This window comes from Hylobates moloch, unplaced genomic scaffold (assembly GCF_009828535.3).
Source record: "Hylobates moloch isolate HMO894 unplaced genomic scaffold, HMol_V3 SCAFFOLD_4, whole genome shotgun sequence".
Lineage (NCBI taxonomy): Eukaryota > Metazoa > Chordata > Mammalia > Primates > Hylobatidae > Hylobates > Hylobates moloch.
In genome coordinates this window covers 100,437,720-100,459,289 of record NW_026652279.1, presented here as the reverse complement: position 1 = coordinate 100,459,289, position 21,570 = coordinate 100,437,720, and the positions used below count along the sequence as shown (strand labels likewise).

At 43.0% G+C, this 21,570-nt stretch overlaps 1 protein-coding gene across 9 annotated transcripts in view; it reads left to right on the top strand.

Annotated features, from left to right (window-relative positions):
• The window catches only part of CRYL1 (crystallin lambda 1), a 124,195-nt gene that overhangs the window by 25,912 nt on the left and 76,713 nt on the right, over positions 1–21,570 (top strand). For 8 of the 9 annotated variants that reach the window (XM_058437791.1, XM_032150700.2, XM_058437789.1 and 5 more), the window contains one exon: positions 9,755–9,881. In XM_058437791.1, the coding sequence (XP_058293774.1) occupies positions 9,755–9,881 (127 nt within the window). Of the gene's footprint in view, positions 1–5,837; positions 7,620–9,754; positions 9,882–21,570 lie in introns of those variants that run through there. The other variant, XM_032150705.2, reaches the window with a different exon arrangement.

The following is a 21,570-nucleotide window of genomic DNA, read 5'->3' as shown; positions in this document are numbered from 1 at the left end:
AAAGAAAACATGTTGTTATTAACTGTATGCAAACAAACACATTGCCATGAATTAAGAATACTCACAAATAGTTTATAAATTCTGGATAAATTAGGCAGAGAGAGAAATATGCCTCAAATTCTGTTTACAAAAGTATACTCTACTCACTATACTTAAAAGATACTTAAAGGATGACTCAAAAGAAAAAAATTCTTCAGATTCTGAAAAACAAAATAAAAAGAATCAGCAATATTTCAAACAAAAGCCATAAAAGTTATTTCAGTCCTCCATTAGTTCCATCCATGCAGACAACTCCTGCTCTGCTTCATGTTGAGTTAGCCATCTTTGTGAACACATCAGTCTTTCCATTAGTGCACTGGAAGTTTTCTCTCACATCCAATGGCACAATCTCCAAAGTTATCAGAAACTTGCATTCAAGAGTCCTTTTCATGAACTCCCCCCAAAGAAACAAGCCCTGGACAGTAGCTGATTGTAAGTCACTTTTTGTGAAGAATCAACACAAAACAACAATTGTGGATGACAAAAGTCTTAGGACAGCCACAGTTAAAGACACTGTTGACAAGGAAATTTGGTTATTTCTGTGGGATACAACAATTTAACATGAAAATCATAATTATTACTGACAACATATTAAGACATATCAGAATTCTAAGAATCTAATATAATCCTGGAACACATTAACAACACATCTATATAAACATAACCAAAGGGAGCTAAACGACATCTCAGATTTGACAATGCTTCCTACATTTTTTTTTTTTTTTTTTTGAGTCAGAGTCTCACTCTTGTCGCCCAGGCTGGAGTGCAGTGGCGCGATCTCGGCTCACTGCAAGCTCTGCCTCTCGGGTTCATGCCATTCTCCTGCCTCAGCCTCCCTAGTAGCTGGGACTACAGGCCCCCGCCACCACGCCCGGCTAATTTTTTTTTCATTTTTTTAGTAGAGATGGGGTTTCACCCATGTTAGCCAAGATAGTCTCAATCTCCTGACCTCGTGATCCATGTGGATTACAAGGATGAGCAATGTCCTGTCCACATTTTTTTTTTTCTGTTGCCCAGGCTGGAGTGCACTGGTGCAATCTTGGCTCACTACAATCTCTGCCCCCTGGGCTCAAGCAATCCTCCAACCTCAGCCTCCAGAGTAGCTGAAACTACAGACATGCACCATCACACCCAGCTAATTTTTGTATTTTTTGGGTAGAGATGGGGTTTTGCCATGTTGTCCAGGCTGGTCTCTTTACTCCTGGGCTCAAGCAATCTACCCATCTTGTCTTCCCAAAGTGCTGCAATTACAGGCAAGAGCCACCATGCCCGGCTTGAATAATTCTAACATAACAAGTAATCCTAATATGCCTAATATGTCTCTCTTGGACTTCAGGGAAGCTAATATCTGAAAAAGTTAGTTTAAGGTCAGATAATTTAGAACTTGATATTCAAGTTCTAGAGACAGAACTGTGACCAAAAGCATAAAAAATGTGATAAGTTCTATGCCAAAGTTATCAAAGTAAGACAACTAGTTTTTAATCCGTTATTAAACAATGGTAAATGCAAACATTAGTTTTGGAAATTCAATATGAGTATAAATCCTCATATTGTACTGTATATCTGTGGTGTGTGTAGTTGTGTGTATGTGGTGTGTGTATGGTGGTGTGTGTGTAGTGTGTATATGTGGTGTGTGTAGTGTGTATGGTGGTGTGTGTGTAGTGTGTATATGAGGTGTGTAGTTGTATGTATGTGGTTTGTGTTTGCGTGGTGTATGTAGGGCGTATATGTGGTGTGTGTAGTTGTGTGTATGTGGTGTGTGGTGTGTAGTGCGTATATGTGGTGTGTGTAGTTGTGTGTATGGTGGTGTGTGTGTAGTTGTGTGTATGGTGGTGTGTATATAGTGTGTATATGTGTGTGTAGTTGTGTGTATGGTGGTGTGTGTGTAGTGTGTATATGTGGTGTGTGTAGTGTGTATGTGGTGTGTGTGTGTGTGTGTATATGTGGTGTGTGTAGTTGTGTGTATGTGGTGTGTGGGCACGCATGGCTCTCGCCTCTCAGGGTATCCTCTATCTTCAGATGTAGGAAGATGTAGCCCCTGGTATCTGTAGCACCCCCCAGTGGCCTCTTGTGTCAGGCCTGTTGTGGTTGGATTTCTTTAGGAGTGGCACCGCTTTCAGTAAACTCTTGTCAGCTCCCACTCCTCATTCACACTGTGTCCTCTTTGGTACCTGCAGATTCTGACCTTTTCCAGGTCTCTCAGGAGCCATTGTGACTTGCTTTTCGTTGGCATTTTCCTTGACCCCATGCCTAAGTTTTAGCTTTCTCCACCTCATTTAATCATTTACCTGACTACTTTTGCATGATTTCCAATTTTCTAAAAAATTAGCATATTTTGTCCATTTTGTCTCCCAATAATTTCTGACCTTGTGGGCGTACACTTTTTTTTTTTTTTTTTTTTGAGACAGGGTCTTGCTCTGATGCCCAGGCTGGAGTGCAGTGGCACGATCTCTGCTCACTGCAACCTCCACCTCGGGGGCTCAAGTGATCCTCCTACCTCAGCCTTTTTGCCATGTTGCCCAGGCTGGTCTCAAACTCCTGACAAGAGATCTGCCTGCCTTGGCCTCCCAAAGTGTTGGGATTATGGGTGTGAGCCACCACACCAGGCACAGGTCTATCCTTTTAAAAAAAGATTGATTATTAGCCTGGTTTTACTAAGGTTTCTGGAGGGAACAGAGATAAATAGATGTGCTTTATGTTACTGTGTGTAATTCAAAGTCCAGGACCTAGATTATTGCATCAATTAACTGGAATATACTAGCCAAAACGATTTTCTAAGTCATTCTATAAAATCTATGAGCTCGTTATACCCTAAATCGACTTATTTCGAAATTCTAGTTCTCATGAAGTTTGGCCATCTTTGCCATTTTAACGTGTATAATAGTTGAGTAGCATTAAGTACGTTCACATGGTTGTGCAATCTGCAGAGCTTTTTCATCTTGTAAAACTGAACTCTGTGCCCGTTAAACAACTCTCCTTTTGTGCCTCTGCCAGCCCCTGGCATCCACCATTCTACTTTCTGCCTCTGTGAGTTTCACTGCTCTGGGTACCTGTTGTAAGTGGAATCATATGGCATCTGTCCTTTTGTGTCTGGCTTATTTCACTTAAGCATAATGTTAAGTAAAAAGTTCATCCTAGGCCGGGCGAGGTGGGTCACACCTGTAATCCCAGCACTTTGGGAGGCCAAGGCAGGTGGATCACCTGAGGTCAGGAGTTCGAGACCAGCCTGGCCAACACAGAGTGAAAACCCGTCTCTACTAAAAAATACAAAACTCAATTGGGTGTGGTGGCGCATTCCTGTAGTCCCAGCTATTTGGGAAGCTGAGGCAGGAGAACTGCTTGAAACCAGGAGGCCGAGGTTGTAGTGAGCTGAGATTGTGCCACTGCACTCCAGCCTGGCATATGACATATGACAGGACTTCCTTCCCCTGTGGGGCCGAGTAGGATTCCACCGTAGGTGTGAAACCGTGTTTTGTTTATCCCTCCATCTGTTGGTGGACTTTTGGATTGCTTGCTTCTTCTGTTGTTGACAACACCGCTATGAACATGACGGTGCAAATCTCTCTTTGTGATCCCGCCTCAGTTCTTTTGGATATATGCACAGCAGTGGGGTTCCTGGATCATATGGTGGCTCTATTTTTAACTTTTTGAGTTACCACCATACGTTTTCCACAGCAGCTGTGCCGTTTCCACATTCCCATCATCAGTGCACAAGGTTCCAATTTCTCCAGTCTTTTTTAAAAATAAATACATGCTCCTTTTGAGTACATTTCAAAAATAGAAACATTAAAAAAATTAAAATCACCCATACCCCGTCTTACCGTGAGAATTGTTAACATTTCCTTTTCTCTAATTTTAAGTAAAAATTTAACTTTACTGGTTAGGAGCCAGTATTTTGAGTCCTAGTGTTAGGCTGACCTCTAGAGGTAGAACTGGCACATTGCAGCCTTCTACTAGTGCCTCTAACCTGACGTTAACTGTTAAGTGTGGCAATGCCACAGCCTGCTATGTGTGTGGCATTTGAAAATCCTGGTTGATTGGCACATCTTTTCTAGGCGTTTGGGTACGTCTTCTACAAAGCTTGAGGCAGAAGTTCGTCCAAAAGAATAAAAAAATTGGAATTAATCTAACTGGGACAAAATGTTGCCAAAGGCTGGGTTTGATTTGTGGCATGTGGATTTGTTGGCCCTGAAGAGAACACAGGGGTCTGTCTGCAGACGTCGGAAGCTCCTTCGCAGCTTTCACTGGACGTCCCTCGGGACCACACAGCAGGGTCCTGGAGTTTGCAGTCGGCTGATGGGTTAATGTGTGACCGTGTCTCTCCCTCATGCCCAGGTTCTCTGTCCTACCTGCATGTGCTGCCCAGGGAGGAAGGGCCTGAGGCAGAAACACCACTGCACATTCCTCAGCCTGAGTCTGCTCTGCAAGAGGCGAGTGGTTGTGGCTTTTCTTGCCACTGCTTGCTGTCTCCATGGGACATTCTCATTCCAGGGTGATCCCTGGAGGATCGAGGAACAAGAGACTCCTGTTCTCCCATTATCTGTCTAATGTCACTCAGTACTTTTGGGAAAAAAGGCTAAAAGTTTGCTTTGGATTAGTGGAAAGGTTTGAAGATGCACAGCTGGCCTACTAAGGCTTGGAGCAGGGGCGTTGAGCACATCAGGCGCTCATAGTTTCCTAAAGGACGCGATGGTTACTCACTATGCTCCCAGACCTTGGCATCCAGAGACCCCGTGTGTGTTCAGTGGAAAGACGGTTGGGTGAGGCTGGGATGGTGGCGCTAAGAGATTCATTTAGGTTTTGTTTACTTAAAAAGTGACAAAGAGGATTGGCAGTGGTTAGTTCTGGAGGGTGGAGAGATGAGGATGTTTATTATTCTTTCTACATTTAAAATTTCTTAAATAAATTATGAAAAGGAAGTAGTCTTAGAAAAGCAATGGGCACAGTATTAAACATCTCACTTATTCCTCCGTAATGCCAAAAACTTTCAATTAAGCTGAAGTGAGTTTTTGCTTGGTAGCTACAAATAGCTCTTCTGCCATGTGAATGTTTTTCTTCTGGTTGTGTTTATGGGCAGTGTGGTTGTCTTTTACCAATGTTGACTCCGAGGCTTAGCCACTGCTGCAGGTCAAACTTGTATAAATCGTGTAGTTAAAAACTGAAAAATTCAAATGGGTTGTAATCTCCAAACAAAGTCTGCGCTAGGCCCTTTCAGGCTATAAAGGACAGCGCACTCTGATTTCTGCTCTCGATGAGGGTTGGTTGTGATACCAGGTGAGGGAGTAAGAGATACAGGACACCATCTCTGCAGCTGCATCTTTGTCGCAGAAACAGACATTGTTCAGGGGACACCTGAGCCTCTGATAGTCAGCCATCTGGCAGCTCACGGCAGTTATAGGGTGGCTGTGTCCTTTTCTAAAGTCCTGCCTTTTTATGGCCTGCCATCATGGTGACTCCACTACGGGCTGTGTTTCTGTTGCTCCTTCCTGCCCTCAACCAGTCTGCCCACTGTGGAAGTCTGCATTTCTTCTCCTTCTCTCTTCTTCTTCTTTCTTCTCCTTCTCTTTCTCCTTCTTAGCTCTGTCACCCAGGCTGGAGTGCAGTGGCGTGATCTCGGCTCACTGAAATTTCCACCTCGCGGGTTCAAGTGATTGTCCTGCCTTAGCCTCCTAAGTAGCTGGGATTACAGGGATGTGCAGCCACACCTGGCTAATTTTTGTATTTTTAGTAGAATCGGGGTTTCACCATGTTTGCCAGGCTGGTCTCCAACTCCTGAGCTCAGGTAATCTGCCCGCCTCAGCCTCCCAAAGTGCTGGGATTACAGGCGTGAGCCACCGCGCCTGGCCTGGGTCTGCATTTCTGACTGCCCTGTCGCTATAGGGCTCAGGCTTCCCTTGGACTAGTTACTGCAGGCACCACCGGCTGCCCATGGGCCTCTGCCATTGGCCCAGATTCCCATGTGGGGTCCAGTCCGTGGAAGTCATGGTAGTAAGCTCACATGGCAAGAAAGTAATGGAGAATTTCAGAGGCCTACCTCGGGAGCACCAATTCCAAGGGCTGCTTGACAGCCACAGCTGGCGGCTGCTCAGTCTTGCTAATCTAGAGCTTCGATTGTAACAGCTAACTCAAGTCTGTGCAAGATGGGAATCTAATTGGAGACCTCTGACAGAGGCTAGATAGAGTTCTCTAACGGCTATATCATTGGCAAAAAAGAGCACTTGGATCCCCTAAATGGAGGGTCACCGGTGGGGGCATTGACTCTGAGTGGAGGGGAGGAAGAGTTTCTCTGAGAATTTATAACCATAGAGCAATCCTCAAAGTTTCGGAGCTCAAATTCATACTACCTGTGTCATCTGGAAAACCCCCAAGCCAAGAATTCAGATTGGTTCCTTGGTCCTCAAAACACCCCCAAGTGCCTGGCAGGAGCAAATTGCATATCATCCTCAGAACAATATACCTGCAACCACAGTTAGATGTCCAGATTTTTGGCATAGCTTTGGATGAGCCAGAACCTTACATGGCAAATGGGACGTTGCAGATGTAATTGAATTAAGAATGGCAAGATGGGGAGATTATCCTGGAATAGCTGGCTTGGCCTGGTGTAATCACATGGGTCCTTAGAGGGATAAAGGGAGGAAGGAGACATGATGACAGAAACAGGTGGGGCAGGGGTGGCTGGCTATGGAGGGGGAAGGGGTCATGAGCCACGGATGCAGGCAGCCTCTAGAAGCTGGGACAGGCCAGGAATGCGTTCTCCCTGAAACCTCCAGAAGGAGTGTGTTCCCTGCCGACGCTTTGATGTTAGTCTACTTGGGATTTCTGACCTCCAGAACTGTAAGATAATACATTTGTATTGTTTAAGCCACTGTTTGTGATAATTTGTTACAGTAGCAATAAGATATTAATGCTACTGCTTTATTGAGATAAATTTACATGTCATACAATTGACTCATTTGACACGTCCAATTCAGTGGTTTTATAGTATGTTTACAGAGTTGTGTAACTAAACATTTTCAAAGATGGATCAAAACATACTACACAGTGAATGATATATGAGCTTTAGATCACGTGGTGCTCTCTTTTCCTGAATAAAGCCACTTAAGAGGCACAGTGTGTTCAGGGAAGTGTGCCGAGTGCTATTGATGCTGAATCGCAGGACCCTGTAGGACCCATGAATGTCTGCGTTTCTTTTTTACCTTAATAGAGGAAACTTCTCTCGTGACCCTTTTTGTTATATTTCTCTCCATGATGTTTCAAATATCTATTTGCTGGCACTTAACTTGGACCCAGTTCTTTTTTGATTTAGCTATTAGAAATCTTAAATTTCTAGTCTGTTGCTAAGACACCTCACAGTACCCTATGCAACTAATAAACTTCCAGATGAACTGGCCAAGACACATATTTAGTTTTGTATATTTTTCACTAACTAACTTGTTTTTTGCATGCTTGTTTTTTGAGACAGGGTCTCGCTCTGTCACCCAGGTTGGAGTACAGTGGCACAATCATGGCTTACTGCAGCCTCCACCTCCTGGGCTCAAGTGATTCTCCCACCTCAGCCTCCCAAGTAGCTGGGACTACAGGTGTGCACCATCATGCCCAGCTAGTTTTTGTATTTTTTGTAGAGACGAGGTTTCACCATGTTGCCCAGGCTGGTCTCAAACTCCTGTCCTCAAGTGACCCGCCTGCCTTGGCCTCCCAAAGTGCTGGAATTACAGGTGTGAGCCACTGCAGCTGGCCTCACTAACTTTATAAGCCTCTAATTCAAGGAATTTGTTCTATATGAAAATTTGAAAATGCCTGCTCACTGGGGATGGTGGTCCAGGATATTTGGTACTTAACACTGAGTTGTTTTGTGGGTGACGAGATCTGAGCAGGGATGAGTATGTTTGTCCTTATAATGCTCCAAAATAAGATAGCTGTTTTATGGCCCTATTTTAAGATAGGTAGATTTTTTTTAAGCTGATATATTATGAATCTTCCAAATTACTTATATGAGAAAAAAACATCTCAAAGATTCTCTCCTTCCTTTTAAAAAAATGTAGGGCCAGGTGCTGTGGCTCACGCCTATAATCCCAGCACTTTGGGAGGCCGAGGCAGGAGGATCACTTGAGCCCAGGAGTTAGAGATCAACCTGGGCAACATGGCGAAACCGCATCTCTACCAAAAAATACAAAAAAATTGGTCAGGCGTGGTGGCACGCATGTGTAGTCCCCGCTACTTGGGAGGCTAAGGTGGGAGATCACTTGATCCTGGGAGGTCGAGGCTATGGCAAGTCATGATGGTGCCACTGCACTCCAGCCTGGGTAGCAGAGCAGGATCCTGTCTCAAAAAACAAAATAAAACAAAAAATCAAAAACAAAACAAAACAAAACCCGAAAAGCAAAAATATATTAAGAATTTTAAGATGCTAACAGCAGAGCAGTAAACCCAGCACAGGCCCTTCTGAGCATGGTGGCCTGAGTGACCGCACAGACCACATGCCACGAAGCCTACTCTGCTATAAGGTACCTTCTTTCCATCCTTCCATCCCAGGGGACTGACCCCAGGAAGAGGATTAAGAACCACTGTTTTCCAACATGCCCCCCCACCCCACCCCCTGCCATGAGGATTGTTTCATTTTAAAAAAAGTAATTAAGATTTTAAATTGTGGTAAAGTGTATGTAATAAAATTGACCTTAATATTTTAAGTATATTTACATTGTTGTGCCACCATCACCGTCATTCATCTCCAGAATGTTTTCATCTTCTCAAATTGAAACTCTGGACCCATTAAACCTTAACTCCCCATTCCTCAACCTCCAGCCCCTGGCAGCTACTAACATTCTAGTTCTGTCTCTGTTATTATTTTTTTGAGACAGAGCCTCACTCTGTCGCTCAGGCTGGAGTGCAGTGGCGCGACCATAGCTCACTGCAACCTCTGCCTTCCGGGTTCAAGCGATTCTCCTGCCTCAGCCTCCTGAGTAGCTGGGATTACAGGCGTGCGGCACCATGCCAAGCTAATTTTTCGTATTTTTAGTAGAGATGGGGTTTCACCATGTTGGCCAGGCTGGTCTCGGACTCCTGACCTCAAGTGATCCACCCACCTTGGCCTCCCAAAGTGCTGGGATTACAGGAGCAAGCCACCTAGCCTGGCCTGCCTCTATTATTTTGACTGCTCTAGATACCTCTTCTAGGTGGAATCACACAGTATTTTTCCTTTTGTGACTGGCTTACGTCACTCAGCATAATATCCTCAAGGTTCATCCATTTTGTAGCATGTGACAGAATTTCCTTCCGCTTTACTGCTGAATAATATTCTGTTGTGTGTATGTGCCACATTTTGTTTGTCTACTCATCTATTGATGGACGCTTAGGTTGCTTCTAGCTCTTGGCTATTGTGAATAATGCTGCTGTGCACATGGGTGTACAAAAACCTCTTGGAGACCCTGCTTTCCGTTATTTTGGGTTTATATCCAGAAGTGGAATTGCTGAATCATACTGTAATTCTGTTTTTGGGAACTGCCATATCTGTTTTCCATAGCGGTTGCACCATTTTACAGTCTCATCAGCAGTGCACAATGATTCCAGTTTCTCCACATCCTTGCCAACAATTGCTAGTTTGGTATCTCACTGTGGTTCTGCTTTGCATTTCCCTGATGATTCCTGATGTTGAGCTTTATTTGTTTTTAAATGTGGTATTGAATACTCACAGTGATCCTTCTCTCTGCCTTTCCAGAAAGGAGATGAAGTTGCTGGAGCAGGCAGGTTCTCTGAAAGGCTCCCTGAGTGTAGAAGAGCAGCTGTCACTCATCAGTGGTTGTCCCAATATCCAAGAAGCAGTAGAGGGCGCCATGCACATTCAGGTGAGTGAAGGACACTGGCGCCGCATCTGTGGGACCTGGGACATTGTCTCCTAGCCTCTCCAGAGGGACAGGGCAGGATACAGAGCAGTGGCAGGTGTGGGCATTTTGCATCTTCAAGGGCAGGATTTTGTTTTATGTGATGGGAAATGTGGTCCTCAAAACACCCTCTATACTGGGTTCTCATCAAACTAGTGTGACAATGTCCTGTTTCAGGAGACCAATGCCTTATCCACGAGGCCACTAGGGATTCTGGTGACAATGTTGTATTTTAGAGGCATTAACAGTTTTAGCAAAAATAGGTTTTCTGGACTGCTAATACTATTTTATTTTGTTTTATCATCTTATCAAATGAGAGATTGTATTATTGTTCTCATATGTAATTGAGCAAAAGCTTACATCATCAAAAAGGAAATCTTTCACTTGCATGTAGCCTTTCCAACAACTTTACTTTAAAAAAGAGAAATCCTCATGAGGGTTGTTTGCACAGCGAGATGAGCCTGGAGAGGTGAGTGGTCCCTGCAGGTGGAGCTGGGAGCAGCCCCTGTGGCTTGGCCCTCTTTCCAGGCACCCCGCTCCTGGAGCTCCTGTGCCCACACACAGGCCCTGCCCTGTTGAAGAATCCCGAGGCCTACCCTTGTCTTTTCAAAGGCTGCACTTACTGCTATAAGGTTTATGCAAGTTTACCTAAAACTAAAAGAGTCATTATTCCCAGTATCTTTCCTTGATAGTTTGTGTTCTGAGATTTGCACATTTCATGTTGTTACTCTGTTGATATTCTAGCTGAGAATTTGGAAGCAAACGGAAAAGGCTGTGTGTGTTCTCTGGTCAGATGCTGCTCTAAGATTCGGGTCAAATACAGAAGATAGAGGTTTTAGGTCTCTATGACTCTAAAATTTCTTAAAATTGTTAAATTTCTCAATTTGCTAAAAATTCATTAAACAAATGTGTGTCACAACAGAACGCAAGGAGAGGACTGTTTTTCAACTTCTTATCTCTTTCTAATGTATTATCCTCTATCTCTTGATATGGTGAAGTTTGTATGAAGTTGAAGGGTCTTTAAAGAGACCTTCCTAATGAGTTCCCAGTGCCACCTGTTTCTACCCTTAGTTGCGGGTGCTATAAGAGGAGTTGCTTCTGAAGAGCACAGACGCTCTCCAGGCCTGATCTTGGCAGAGAAGCTTCTTTCACATGAATTTAGTTTTATTTTTTATTTTTTTGAGACAGAGTCACTCTGTTGGCCCAGGCTGGAGTGCAGTGGTGTGATCTCGGCTCATTGCAGCCTCCACTTCCTGGATTCAAGCGATTCTCCTGTCTCAGCCTGCGGAGTGGCTGGGATTACAAGCATGCACCACCACACCCAGCTAATTTTTGCATTTTTAGTAGAGACAGGGTTTCACCATGGTAGCCAGGCTGGTCTCAAACTCCTGACCTCAAGTGATCCGCTGGCCTCGGCCTCTCAAAGTGCTGGGATTACAGGCGTGAGCCACTGTAACCTGCATGAGTTTAGTTTTTTTTTTGTTTTTTGTTTTTTGTTTTTTTTTTTGAGATAGAGTCTCGCTCTGTCACCCAGGCTGGAGTTCAGTGGTGTGATCTTGGCTCATTGCAACCTCCGCCTTCTGGGTTGAAGCGATTCTTCTGCCTCAGCCTCCCAAGTAGCTTGGATTATAGGCATAAAACACTGCTGCCAGCCATGAGTTTAGTTTTTAAGGAAAGTATTTAGTTATATAATGTGATTGAAATATGAATAAATGATCTATTATTATAATATTTCTACTTTCATGTTTCACAGAATGCTTTTGTTCAAACTCTGGGCTGATATCTCCAACTTCAGCATGTTTGTCTTCATTACAATCACTTTTTGAGTCTCTCTGAACAGAGTTCCCAGACCATGTTACCTTTGCCTCTTGGAGATGTTTGCTATCCAGAGCTTTTTGAACCCATCTACAATGCTGGCACTGCAAATTTTATCCCCAGCCTCAAAGACTAACTCTCAAACATTTAGGTGTTTTGTACATTTTCCTTTTGTAATAATACACTTGTGATTCCATAGCATGGCAACTTGCTGTGTTTTTTTTTTTATTTTAAAGAATCTTTCTGTAGCTAATTTATAAATTTCCTAGCAGTAACAATTGTAAAGTCATTCCCTAGGAATAATTCATCTATCCATGTTAAATTTCTTTGTCTCCCCATCCCATTTTTTTGATAGTTTATCATATGATTTCTATAAACATCCAAAACTACCCTAACTGAATTAGTTCTGGTTAATGTGTCTCCTTCAAAGAGTATATTGTTTTTTATAAAGTGGTGAACCCTCCATAATATGAGAACATTATAATAGACTTGGGTAATAGGAAAGTTTTTCTGTTAAAGAGTAATTTGGGGGGAATATGTGAATTTAGAAGGCATGTAAAGTGCTTACATGATACTTGGCACACACAAAATGCTCAGGAAATGGTAATTATTTTATAATGTGGCCATTTATAACAATTTTGGTAATAAAGAAAGACACAGGGCAGTATATGGTATTCTGTACATGGTTGGCACTAGTGAAAACTGCTCTTTACCTACAGTCTCTCTTTATTTTATAGATTAAATGAGTGTATTTACAAGGCATGACGTGTTGAGCCACATCTATTATGTAGAACACAGAGCCAAGCCGGATGAGGAGAGGAAACTAGAGAAGGATGATGTAAACTAGTAGGTTTAATTCCTATGAGAGTTTATATTCTTCAGAAATTGTTGTACCTCCAGTACCAGAGAGAGGAGTGGGTAGGAACAGTTCTGACTGGGAGGCTTCGGGAAGGTTTAATGCAGGTAGGATTAGAGCTTGTCTTGACTTTTGACAAGTGGATTTTGGGGGTGGGGGTGGGAGGATTGTGTGGGAGGAAGAGATGAACGAGATGAGAAGTCCCTTTGAGGATGTTTGTAAGGCCACATTACAGGAAAGGTAGGAAAGGCTGGTCCAAGGTGGAAACCAAGTCGCCATGCTATGAATGCCAACCTGAAGAATTACTTAGGTGAACTGAGTAATACACAGTGCTTAGAGGAGTACATGAAGAGAAGCACCATTTAAGTGTTTCTTTAAAGAAATAAAGATGAAGGCTGGGTGTGGTGGCTCACACCTGTAATCCCAGCACTCTTGGGAGGCTGAGGTAGGCAGATTGCTTGAGCTCAAGAGTTCAAGACCAGCCTGGCCAATATGGTGAGACCTCATCTCTACTGAAAATACAAAAACTTAGCCGGGTGTGGTGGCATGTGCCTGTGGTCCCAACTACTTGGGAGGCTGAGGTGGGAGGATTTCCTGAGTCTGGGAGGTGGAGGTTGCAGTGAGCCGAGATCGGGCCACTGCACTCCAGCCTGGGCAACTGGAGTAAGACTCCATCTCAAAAAACAAACAAACAAACAAGCAAACAAAACATATTGTGAGACCTGAAGAAAAAATAATTATAAAAAAAATAAAGAACTAAAGGGTTTGGATTTCAATCTATGTCCTGATTAGAATCCTGCAAGGAAGGTATTTCGTAGGAGAATGAAATGAATCAGAAGGAAAGATGAGTAAGAAAAAAGAATCAGCCATTCATTTTTGCCAGTTGACTGATTTTCTTGGGCATGTTTACACATTTCTTTTCTTTTCTTTCTTTCTTTTTTTTTTTTCTTTGAGATGGAGTCTGGCTCTGTCGTCCAGGCTGGCGTGCAGTGGTGTGATCTCGGCTCCCTGCAACCTCCACCTCCTGGACTCAAGGGATTCACATGCCTCAGCCTCCTGAGTAGCTGGGATTACAGCCATGTGCCACCACACACAGCTAATTTTTTGTGTACATTTTTTTAATAGAGATGGAGTTTCACCATGTTGGCCTGGCTGCTCTCTAACTCCTGACCTCAAGTGATCCACCTGCCTCCGCCTCCCAAAGTCCTGGGATTACAGGCATGAGCCATTGCGCCCAGCCTACACATTTCTTTATATGATGTAGAGCAAATTTAATCCTCTGAATTTTAAAACTAGTGCATAGGCTGGGCGTGGTGGTCCACGCCTGTAATCCCAGCACTTTGGGAGGCCAATGTGGGCAGACTGCCTGAGCTCAGTAGTTCAAAATCAGCTTGGGCAACATGGCGAAACCCCATCTCTACTAAAAATACAAAACATTAGCCAGGTGTGGTGGTGTATGCCTGTAATTCCAGCTACTTGAGAGGCTGAGGCACTAGAATCACTTGAACCCAGGAGGTGAAGGTTGCAGAGAGCCAAGATGCAGCCACTGCACTCCAGCCTGGGTGACAGAGTGAGACCTTGTCTCAAAAACAACAACAACAACAAAACCTAGTGCATATTAGTGTCTCAGGTTTACCAAACAAACAAGTAAATGAAACCCCCAGAGTGAAACCTACCTAATGCTACCACACGTTTGTTAAAGTACATTAGTGTTTCTAACACAATGTAATGTTAAACATGTATCTTACCTAATTAAACATCTCTGTGTTGTAAAGAAAGTTTAGAACAATCCTGTTTAGGTTCATTATTCCAAAAATACTTAAGATTTTTGTGTATTTATGTTTCCACTTCTCCTGTTTATTTTCTCTCTAATACATTTGAGATTATACTGTAAATAGAATTTTGCATCATGGTTTTTATTTAAAACTTAGAACATTTCCTGCTGTACGATTTGCTCAGGACTATATCAGAGAGAAGACATATAATTTTGTTTTTTTGAGACAGAGTCTTGCTCTATTGCCCAGGCTGGAGTGCAGGGGCACAATCTTGGCTCACTGCAACCTCTGCCTCCTGGGTTCAAGCGATTATCGTGCCTCAGCCTCCCAAGTAGCTGGAATTACAGGCATCTGCCACTATGCCCAGCTGATTTTTGTATTTTTAGTAGAAATGGGGTTTCACCATGTTGGCCAGGCTGGTCTCGAACTCCTGACCTCAAGTGAGACATATAATTTTTAGACTTAAAAAATTGTGATAGTCACCATTTGATGGCAAACCTGAAAGGAGCTTCCATCTAAGAATTCCATTAAAGCTGAGGTTCCCAAAGTCCGCAGCCTCTGCCAGGCTGCAACCACTCACCCGCTGGCAACCACTCATCCACCCTGTGGTGCTGCCTCATCTCGGGGTCCACAGACTTTTTGCCAGCAGCACCCTCTTAGCAGCTCTTGCAGCTCATTTTTCTGATTTATACAAGGGAAGGTTCTCAGTGTAGAAAAATCAATCTAGGCTACTTGGAGACAGTTTTCTTTTCTTTTTTTTTTTTTTTTTAATTAATTGCTGTATTTTGGCCAGGTGTGGTGGCTCACGCCTGTAATCCCAGCACTTTGGGAGGCTGAGGCGGGCGGATCATGAGGTCAGGAGATGGAGACCATCCTGGCTAACACGGTGAAACCCCGTCTCTACTAAAAATACAAAAAATTAGCCGGGTATGGTGGCGGGCGCCTGTAGTCCCAGCTACTCGGGAGGCTGAGGCAGGGGAATCACTTGAACCTGGGAGGTGGAGGTTGCAGCGAGCCAAGATCGTGCCACTGTACTCTGGCCTGGTGACAGAGCGAGAAGAGGGCTGGATGTGGTGGCTCATGCCTGTGATCCCAGAACATTGGGAGGCCACAGCAGGTGGATTGCTTGAGCTCAGGAGCTCGAGACCAGCCTGAGCAACATGGTGAAACCCCGTCTCAACCAAAAATACAAAAAATTAGCATGGCATGGTGGTGCATGCCTGTGGTCCCAGCTGCTTGGGAGGCTGAGGTGGGAGGATCGCTTGAGCCCAGGAGGTGGAGGTTGCAGTAAGCTGAGATCCCACCACTGTACTCCAGCCTGGGTGATAGAGCGAGACCCTGTCTCAAAAACAAACAAACAAACCCAAATAAAAGAAAGACTGTACAGAGCTCTTTTAGAATGATGATGTGATGATGTTATAGTGCAAGCGAGAAAGTTGACTTCATGTTGATGATATGGTCAGTCTAGATGGCGTGAACCCAGGAGGCGGAGCTTGCAGTGAGCTGAGATTGCACCACTGCACTCCAGCCTGGGCGACAGAGCGAGACTCCGTCTTAAAAAACTAACTAAATAAATAAAAAATTAATTGCTGTATCTTAATTGTACATATTTGGGATTCGTGTGAGATTGATTTGTGTGTTCAGTGTGTCATGGTCAGATCCCAGTGTATTAGGATATCCAGAACCTCACATGTTTATCTTTTATTGTGTTGGGAACATTATAAATCTTCTATTTTGAAATATATAAAATTATTAACTCTAATTTCCCTACTGTACTATTGAATGCTAGAACTTATTCCTTCTAGCTAACTGTATTTTGTACTCATTAACCAGCTTCTCTTCTTCCCTCCTTCCCCTTCCTGGTAACTGCCGGCTGCGGGTGTCCACCATTCTACTCTCTACCTCCGTGAGACCCACTGCTTTAGCTCCCCTACGTGAATGAGAACATGGGATCTTCGCCTTTCTGTGCCTGGCTTATTTCGCTTAATATAATGATCTCCAATGCCATCTATGTTGCTACAGGTTTCTTATAAAATATGTTGCTGTGATTTTCTTATAAAAAGAAAATTATTACTTTAGGGAATTGTTCACAAGCAGGAGGCAGAGCTTGAGGAGACGCGCGTGCACACACACACACACAGGCACACAGACTGCTTGCCACAATGCTTCAACTAAAAATAATCCCACTGTCGGATCTGCCCAGCCCCAGGGGGCGAAGCCCAGTAATGGGAGTGCGATTTTCCCCAGTGGATTGTTTTCTACCCAGCCCTAGAGGGTGGGGAGCCTGGGTCAGGACATTTCCTAATACTCTGCTGAAATCCGGGAGCATGCAAGAAAGAAACCTGAATTTCTAGAACTTAGTGCAATTTTGAAATCAAATCTTGCCTGGCAAGAAAACCTACTGTTCTGGAAAAATAAGTTTACTCTGAAAAGCTGGTCTCAAGCCTTGACTTTTAAAGCACATTAAAGCTCATTAGCCACTACATTGAGGCCTTATCTAATCTCTGGAACTTAAAACTGGAGATCACAGTAGCTGGTGGGAGCCATGGGAATGGTTTATAGAGTTATGAAGTTTAAATGGGGTTTCCTTACACAAACTCAGAACAATGGCTGAAATCGAGAAGTTAAATGGATATTGTCTATGTAGATAATCAGAATTTGCATCTCAACTATACCTTTAAAATGGAGAGAATGCCAGTCATTTTGAAAAGGACCTTCAGACACTGTCAGTAATTACAGGAAGTAGTGTTCTTTTGGAAATTTATTTGTTTTCTTAAAGGATAGAAGCTTGTTGGACTTTCAGTCTTGGTTCACTGAGACTCAGAATATTCCTTCTTTTGGTAGAGATGGGTGTGGGGGTGGGGGGTTCAGGCAGCATTGGACACATGGGATGGCCAGCCCTGAGAATATTTGGGAATGTGCAAGGAAACAGAGTTACACTTTTTCTGTTGTATGTGTTTTTTCTTTTTCTTTTGAGATGGAGTCGCACTTTGTCACCTAGGCTGGAGTGCAGTGGTGCGATCTTGATTCACTGCAACTTCTGCTTCCCGGGTTAAAGCAATTCTCCTACCTCAGCCTCCCAAGTAGCTGGGATTATAGGCGCCCACCACCATGCCGGGCTAAGTTTTGTATTTTTAGTAGAGACGGGGTTTCATCATGTTGGCCAGGCTGGTCTTGAACTCCTGACCTCAGGTGATCTGCCCACTTCGGCCTCCCAAAGTGCTGGAATTACAGGAGTGAGCCACCATGCACAGCCATACGTGTTTTTTTCTTTAAAAATTGTAAAATCAGGTTTACTAAGATATAATTTCCATACAAGAAAATTCACTCGTTTCAGCGTTCAGTGCTATGTGTCTGACAGATGCGAACAGTCACGTATGAAACCAGCGTCACAGTCGGGGTTCAGAGCATAGAGCCTCTCCTTCCCTTTGCAGCTAATTTCCTCCCACCGTTCCCCAGGCCTTGCCCACCACTGATCTGTTCTTTGTCCCTATAGTTTTGCCTTCTCCAGAATGTTATGTAAAATGGAATCACACATGATGCAGCCCTTTGAGTTTGGTTTCTTTCACAGAGTAAAATGAATTTGACGTTGCTTGTGTGGTTGTGTTGATTGGTAATTTGTTGCTGAGTGGTATGACATTGCTAAGGTGTGTGGGACTCCGGATGGACTGGGGCAAGCCCACTTCACACACTCACGAGATCATCTGGAAGCACAAGCCTTCAGTTTTCACTTGAAAAGTGTGAAAACATTCTGTCCTAATGTTCTACTAGCTTCCTGCCACAGCCCTTACTTTTCTGATAGCTTGCTCTTGCCTTATTCAAATAGTGTGCTTACAGAACTGGGCACGAGGTCTTATTTCTGTGAAGCTGTATTTTTATTTATTTGCTTGGCTTTTTTTGTAGTATGTATAGCTTCAAAGATATAATATGAGCAAGTAATGAAAAATGTTATACATTCAAGATACAGGCAAGTTTTTCTCTTAATCTGTAAGTATGTATTTAGCTTCTTCTATGACCAAATAGGACTTGAAAAAATGCTAAGTCAAAACATAAGAAGGACAGTAAAATAAAGTCTTAGAAGAGGAGGGCATCCGCATTGCATTCAGTCTGCCTGCAGGTGAGGACTAAACATGGCTAGCATTGTGGGTCCCTGCAGCATCCACCAACGGCAGGTTATTGGCATGATTTGCGCTGGCAGGCCCTGCAGTGATGGACGAGGCAGTGACCTGCCTGTGTCTCAGACATCGTGGGACCTGCAGGAGCATTAGGAAAGTACTTCACGATGATTTGTTCTCTTCAGCCTCTACCTTGTGGGGTGGAGTATGAAGTTATGTGTGCTGGAGCAGAATGTTAGAAGGCAACAGGGGATCTTTGCCAGGAAGCCTGGCTCAAGGTCAGCGTTAACCTGAATTTCTACTTTACCTTTCAGTTTGGGCATTTTGGCTTTTTCCTCTTCACAACCACCTGTCAATGGAAGATGGTAATTTTTTTTTTTTTTTTTTTGAGATGGAGTTTCGTTCTTGTCACCCAGGCTGGATTGTTGGCTCACTGCAACCTCTGCCTCCTGGGTTCAAGCGATTCTCCTGCCTCAGCCCCCCAAGTAGCTGGGATTACAGGTGCCCACTGCTACGCCTGGATAATTTTTGTATTTTTAGTAGAGGCAGGGTTTCACCATGCTGGCCAAGTTGGTCTCAAACTCACTTCAGGTGATCTGCCTGCCTTGGCCTCCCAAAGTGCCTGGATTACAGACATGAGACACCGTGCCTGGCCGTGCATTTTTTCCAAGAAGTAAATGTTTCTTCTTCATAATGTCTTTAAGTCTGGAAGGCTGGGATCTAGCTGTGTTGCAATTTTGACTTAGATGTTAGGGAGTAGATGGGGAGGTCACCTGGTGTGTTCTTGCAGCAGTGCAGGAAAATGCAGTTCTTGGTAACAGCTTGGTCTATGACTTCTTGATGAACTGTGTGACGTGGGAGAGTGCAGGGGCAGCCCCAGCATCCCTGTCTCAACATTGACATACTCAATGCTCTGTCCGCAGGGCTGGGCCAGCCACAGTTTTCCTTCCAGAGTTCTTTAGGACAGAAACCCTCCCTTTAAAAAATGTTAATTATGAATATTAACAAAGTTTGCATGCTACGAAGAGGGAGACATGCCTAATTCAATTCCTCTAATACCCATTTGTTACATTTTAATATATTTACCTCCAGCCTTTTTTCCACATATAATATTTATAATTGTAATGATAGTGTGTCTTTATAGATACAGTGTCATATTCTACTTATATTAATCAACATTTAACACTTTCTAGTGGCTGTGTAAGAGTCTGTCAAGTGGATGTATCAACTAAGTCAAATATCACATAGAAAATAATAATCTTATTGCTACTTCCAGTACTGTGCGATTGTAAGTTAAACTTGGTTGATCATCCCTCTATCTCATTCTTCCATGCTTTTTGTGACTTTCTTCAGGGCAAGTTCATTCATAGGGAATTACTAGATGTAAGCCCCTTTCCAGCTCTTGATAACATTTTGCTGAGTGGCATTGTAAAAATTGCCAGTACACCTTCAGGAGTCATGTGTTAGTACAGTTGGATTTTAAGCTTGCCAATGTTGGGTCTGTTGATCTTTAAAATGATTATTAAAGTGTTACATTGTCCCAGTTTGCAACAACCAATGTGGCATCGTCCCAACATCCACATTCTTAATTTGGTTCCTAAAATAGTTTTAACCCCAAATTTCCTCTAAACTTAAAACATAGAATCTCAAATCCCTATTTAAAAGAAAGATGGCCAGGCGTGGTGGCTCACACCTGTAATCCTTTACAGGTGTAATGGGAGGCCTTACAGACTTGGGGAGGCTGAGGTGGGGAGATCATCAGGTCAGGAGATCAAGACCATCCTGGCCACCATGGTGAAACCCTGTCTCTACTAAAATACAAAAAAAAAAAAAAAAAAAATTAGTTGGGCTTGGTGTGGCGCGTGCCTGTAGTCCCAGCTACTCAGGAGGTTTAGGCAGGAGAATCACTTGAACCTGGGAGGTGGAGGTTGCAGTGAGCCAAGATCGCGCCGCTGCACTCCAGCCTGGCGACAGAGCGAGAAGAGGGCTGGATGTGGTGGCTCGTGCCTGTGATCCCAGAACATTGGGAGGCCACAGCGGGTGGATTGCTTGAGCTCCGGAGCTCGAGGCCAGCCTGAGCAACACGGTGAAACTCCGTCTCTACCAAAAACACAAAAAATTAGTATGGCATGGTGGTGCATGCCTGTGGTCCCAGCTGCTTGGGAGGCTGAGGTGGGAGGATCACTTGAGCCAGGAGATGGAGGTTGCAGTAAGCTGAGATTCTGCCACTGTACTCCAGCCTGGGTGATAGAGTGAGACCCTGTCTCAAAAATAAACAAACAAACAAACCCAAATAAAAGAAAGACTGTACAGAGCTCTTTTGGACGGATGATGTGGTATGTTATAGTGCAAGCGAGAAAGTTGACTTCATGTTGATGATATGGTCAGTCTAGATGGAAACCAAATTGTCCCTTCTGCTTTAAAAGTTGTAGGTTGTTAAATTAATGCCCAAAGTCAAAATAAGCACATATCTAATAGAAACAATTTTATAAAGTCTGTTAAGTGGAAAATATAAATATAAGCTAAGAAAATACTTTCTGATCTTATCACTAGGTTAAAAACATGATAAGCCCATTCAAAAGTGGTCATGGCATACATATTTAATGCTTGGAAACTAGTATACACTTTAGCAACTATAATATTTGCTTCTAGTTATTTTTTCTGGAGTATTTTACTTTCTGCTGTTAGCAATGGGAGATGGTTATTTACGAAGACTGTTAGATACTGTGTACTACACAGAATACACGATGGAGCATGCCTATATATATATATATATATATAAAACTACATAATATATATTATAAAATGATAATATATAATACTATAATATATAATATACTGTAATATATTATACCATAATACATATGGTAGTATATAGTAATTATAGTATTATATATTATCATTATATAATATATATTATACTATCTATATACTATAGTATATTATATGTTAGTATAATATATAATAGAATACATAATAGAATATTATATATTATCAATTATACAATTATATATTATCTAGTATACAAAATAATATATAATATAAAAATAATTTAAAAAAATTTATTATATATATTTAATATATTTTAAAAT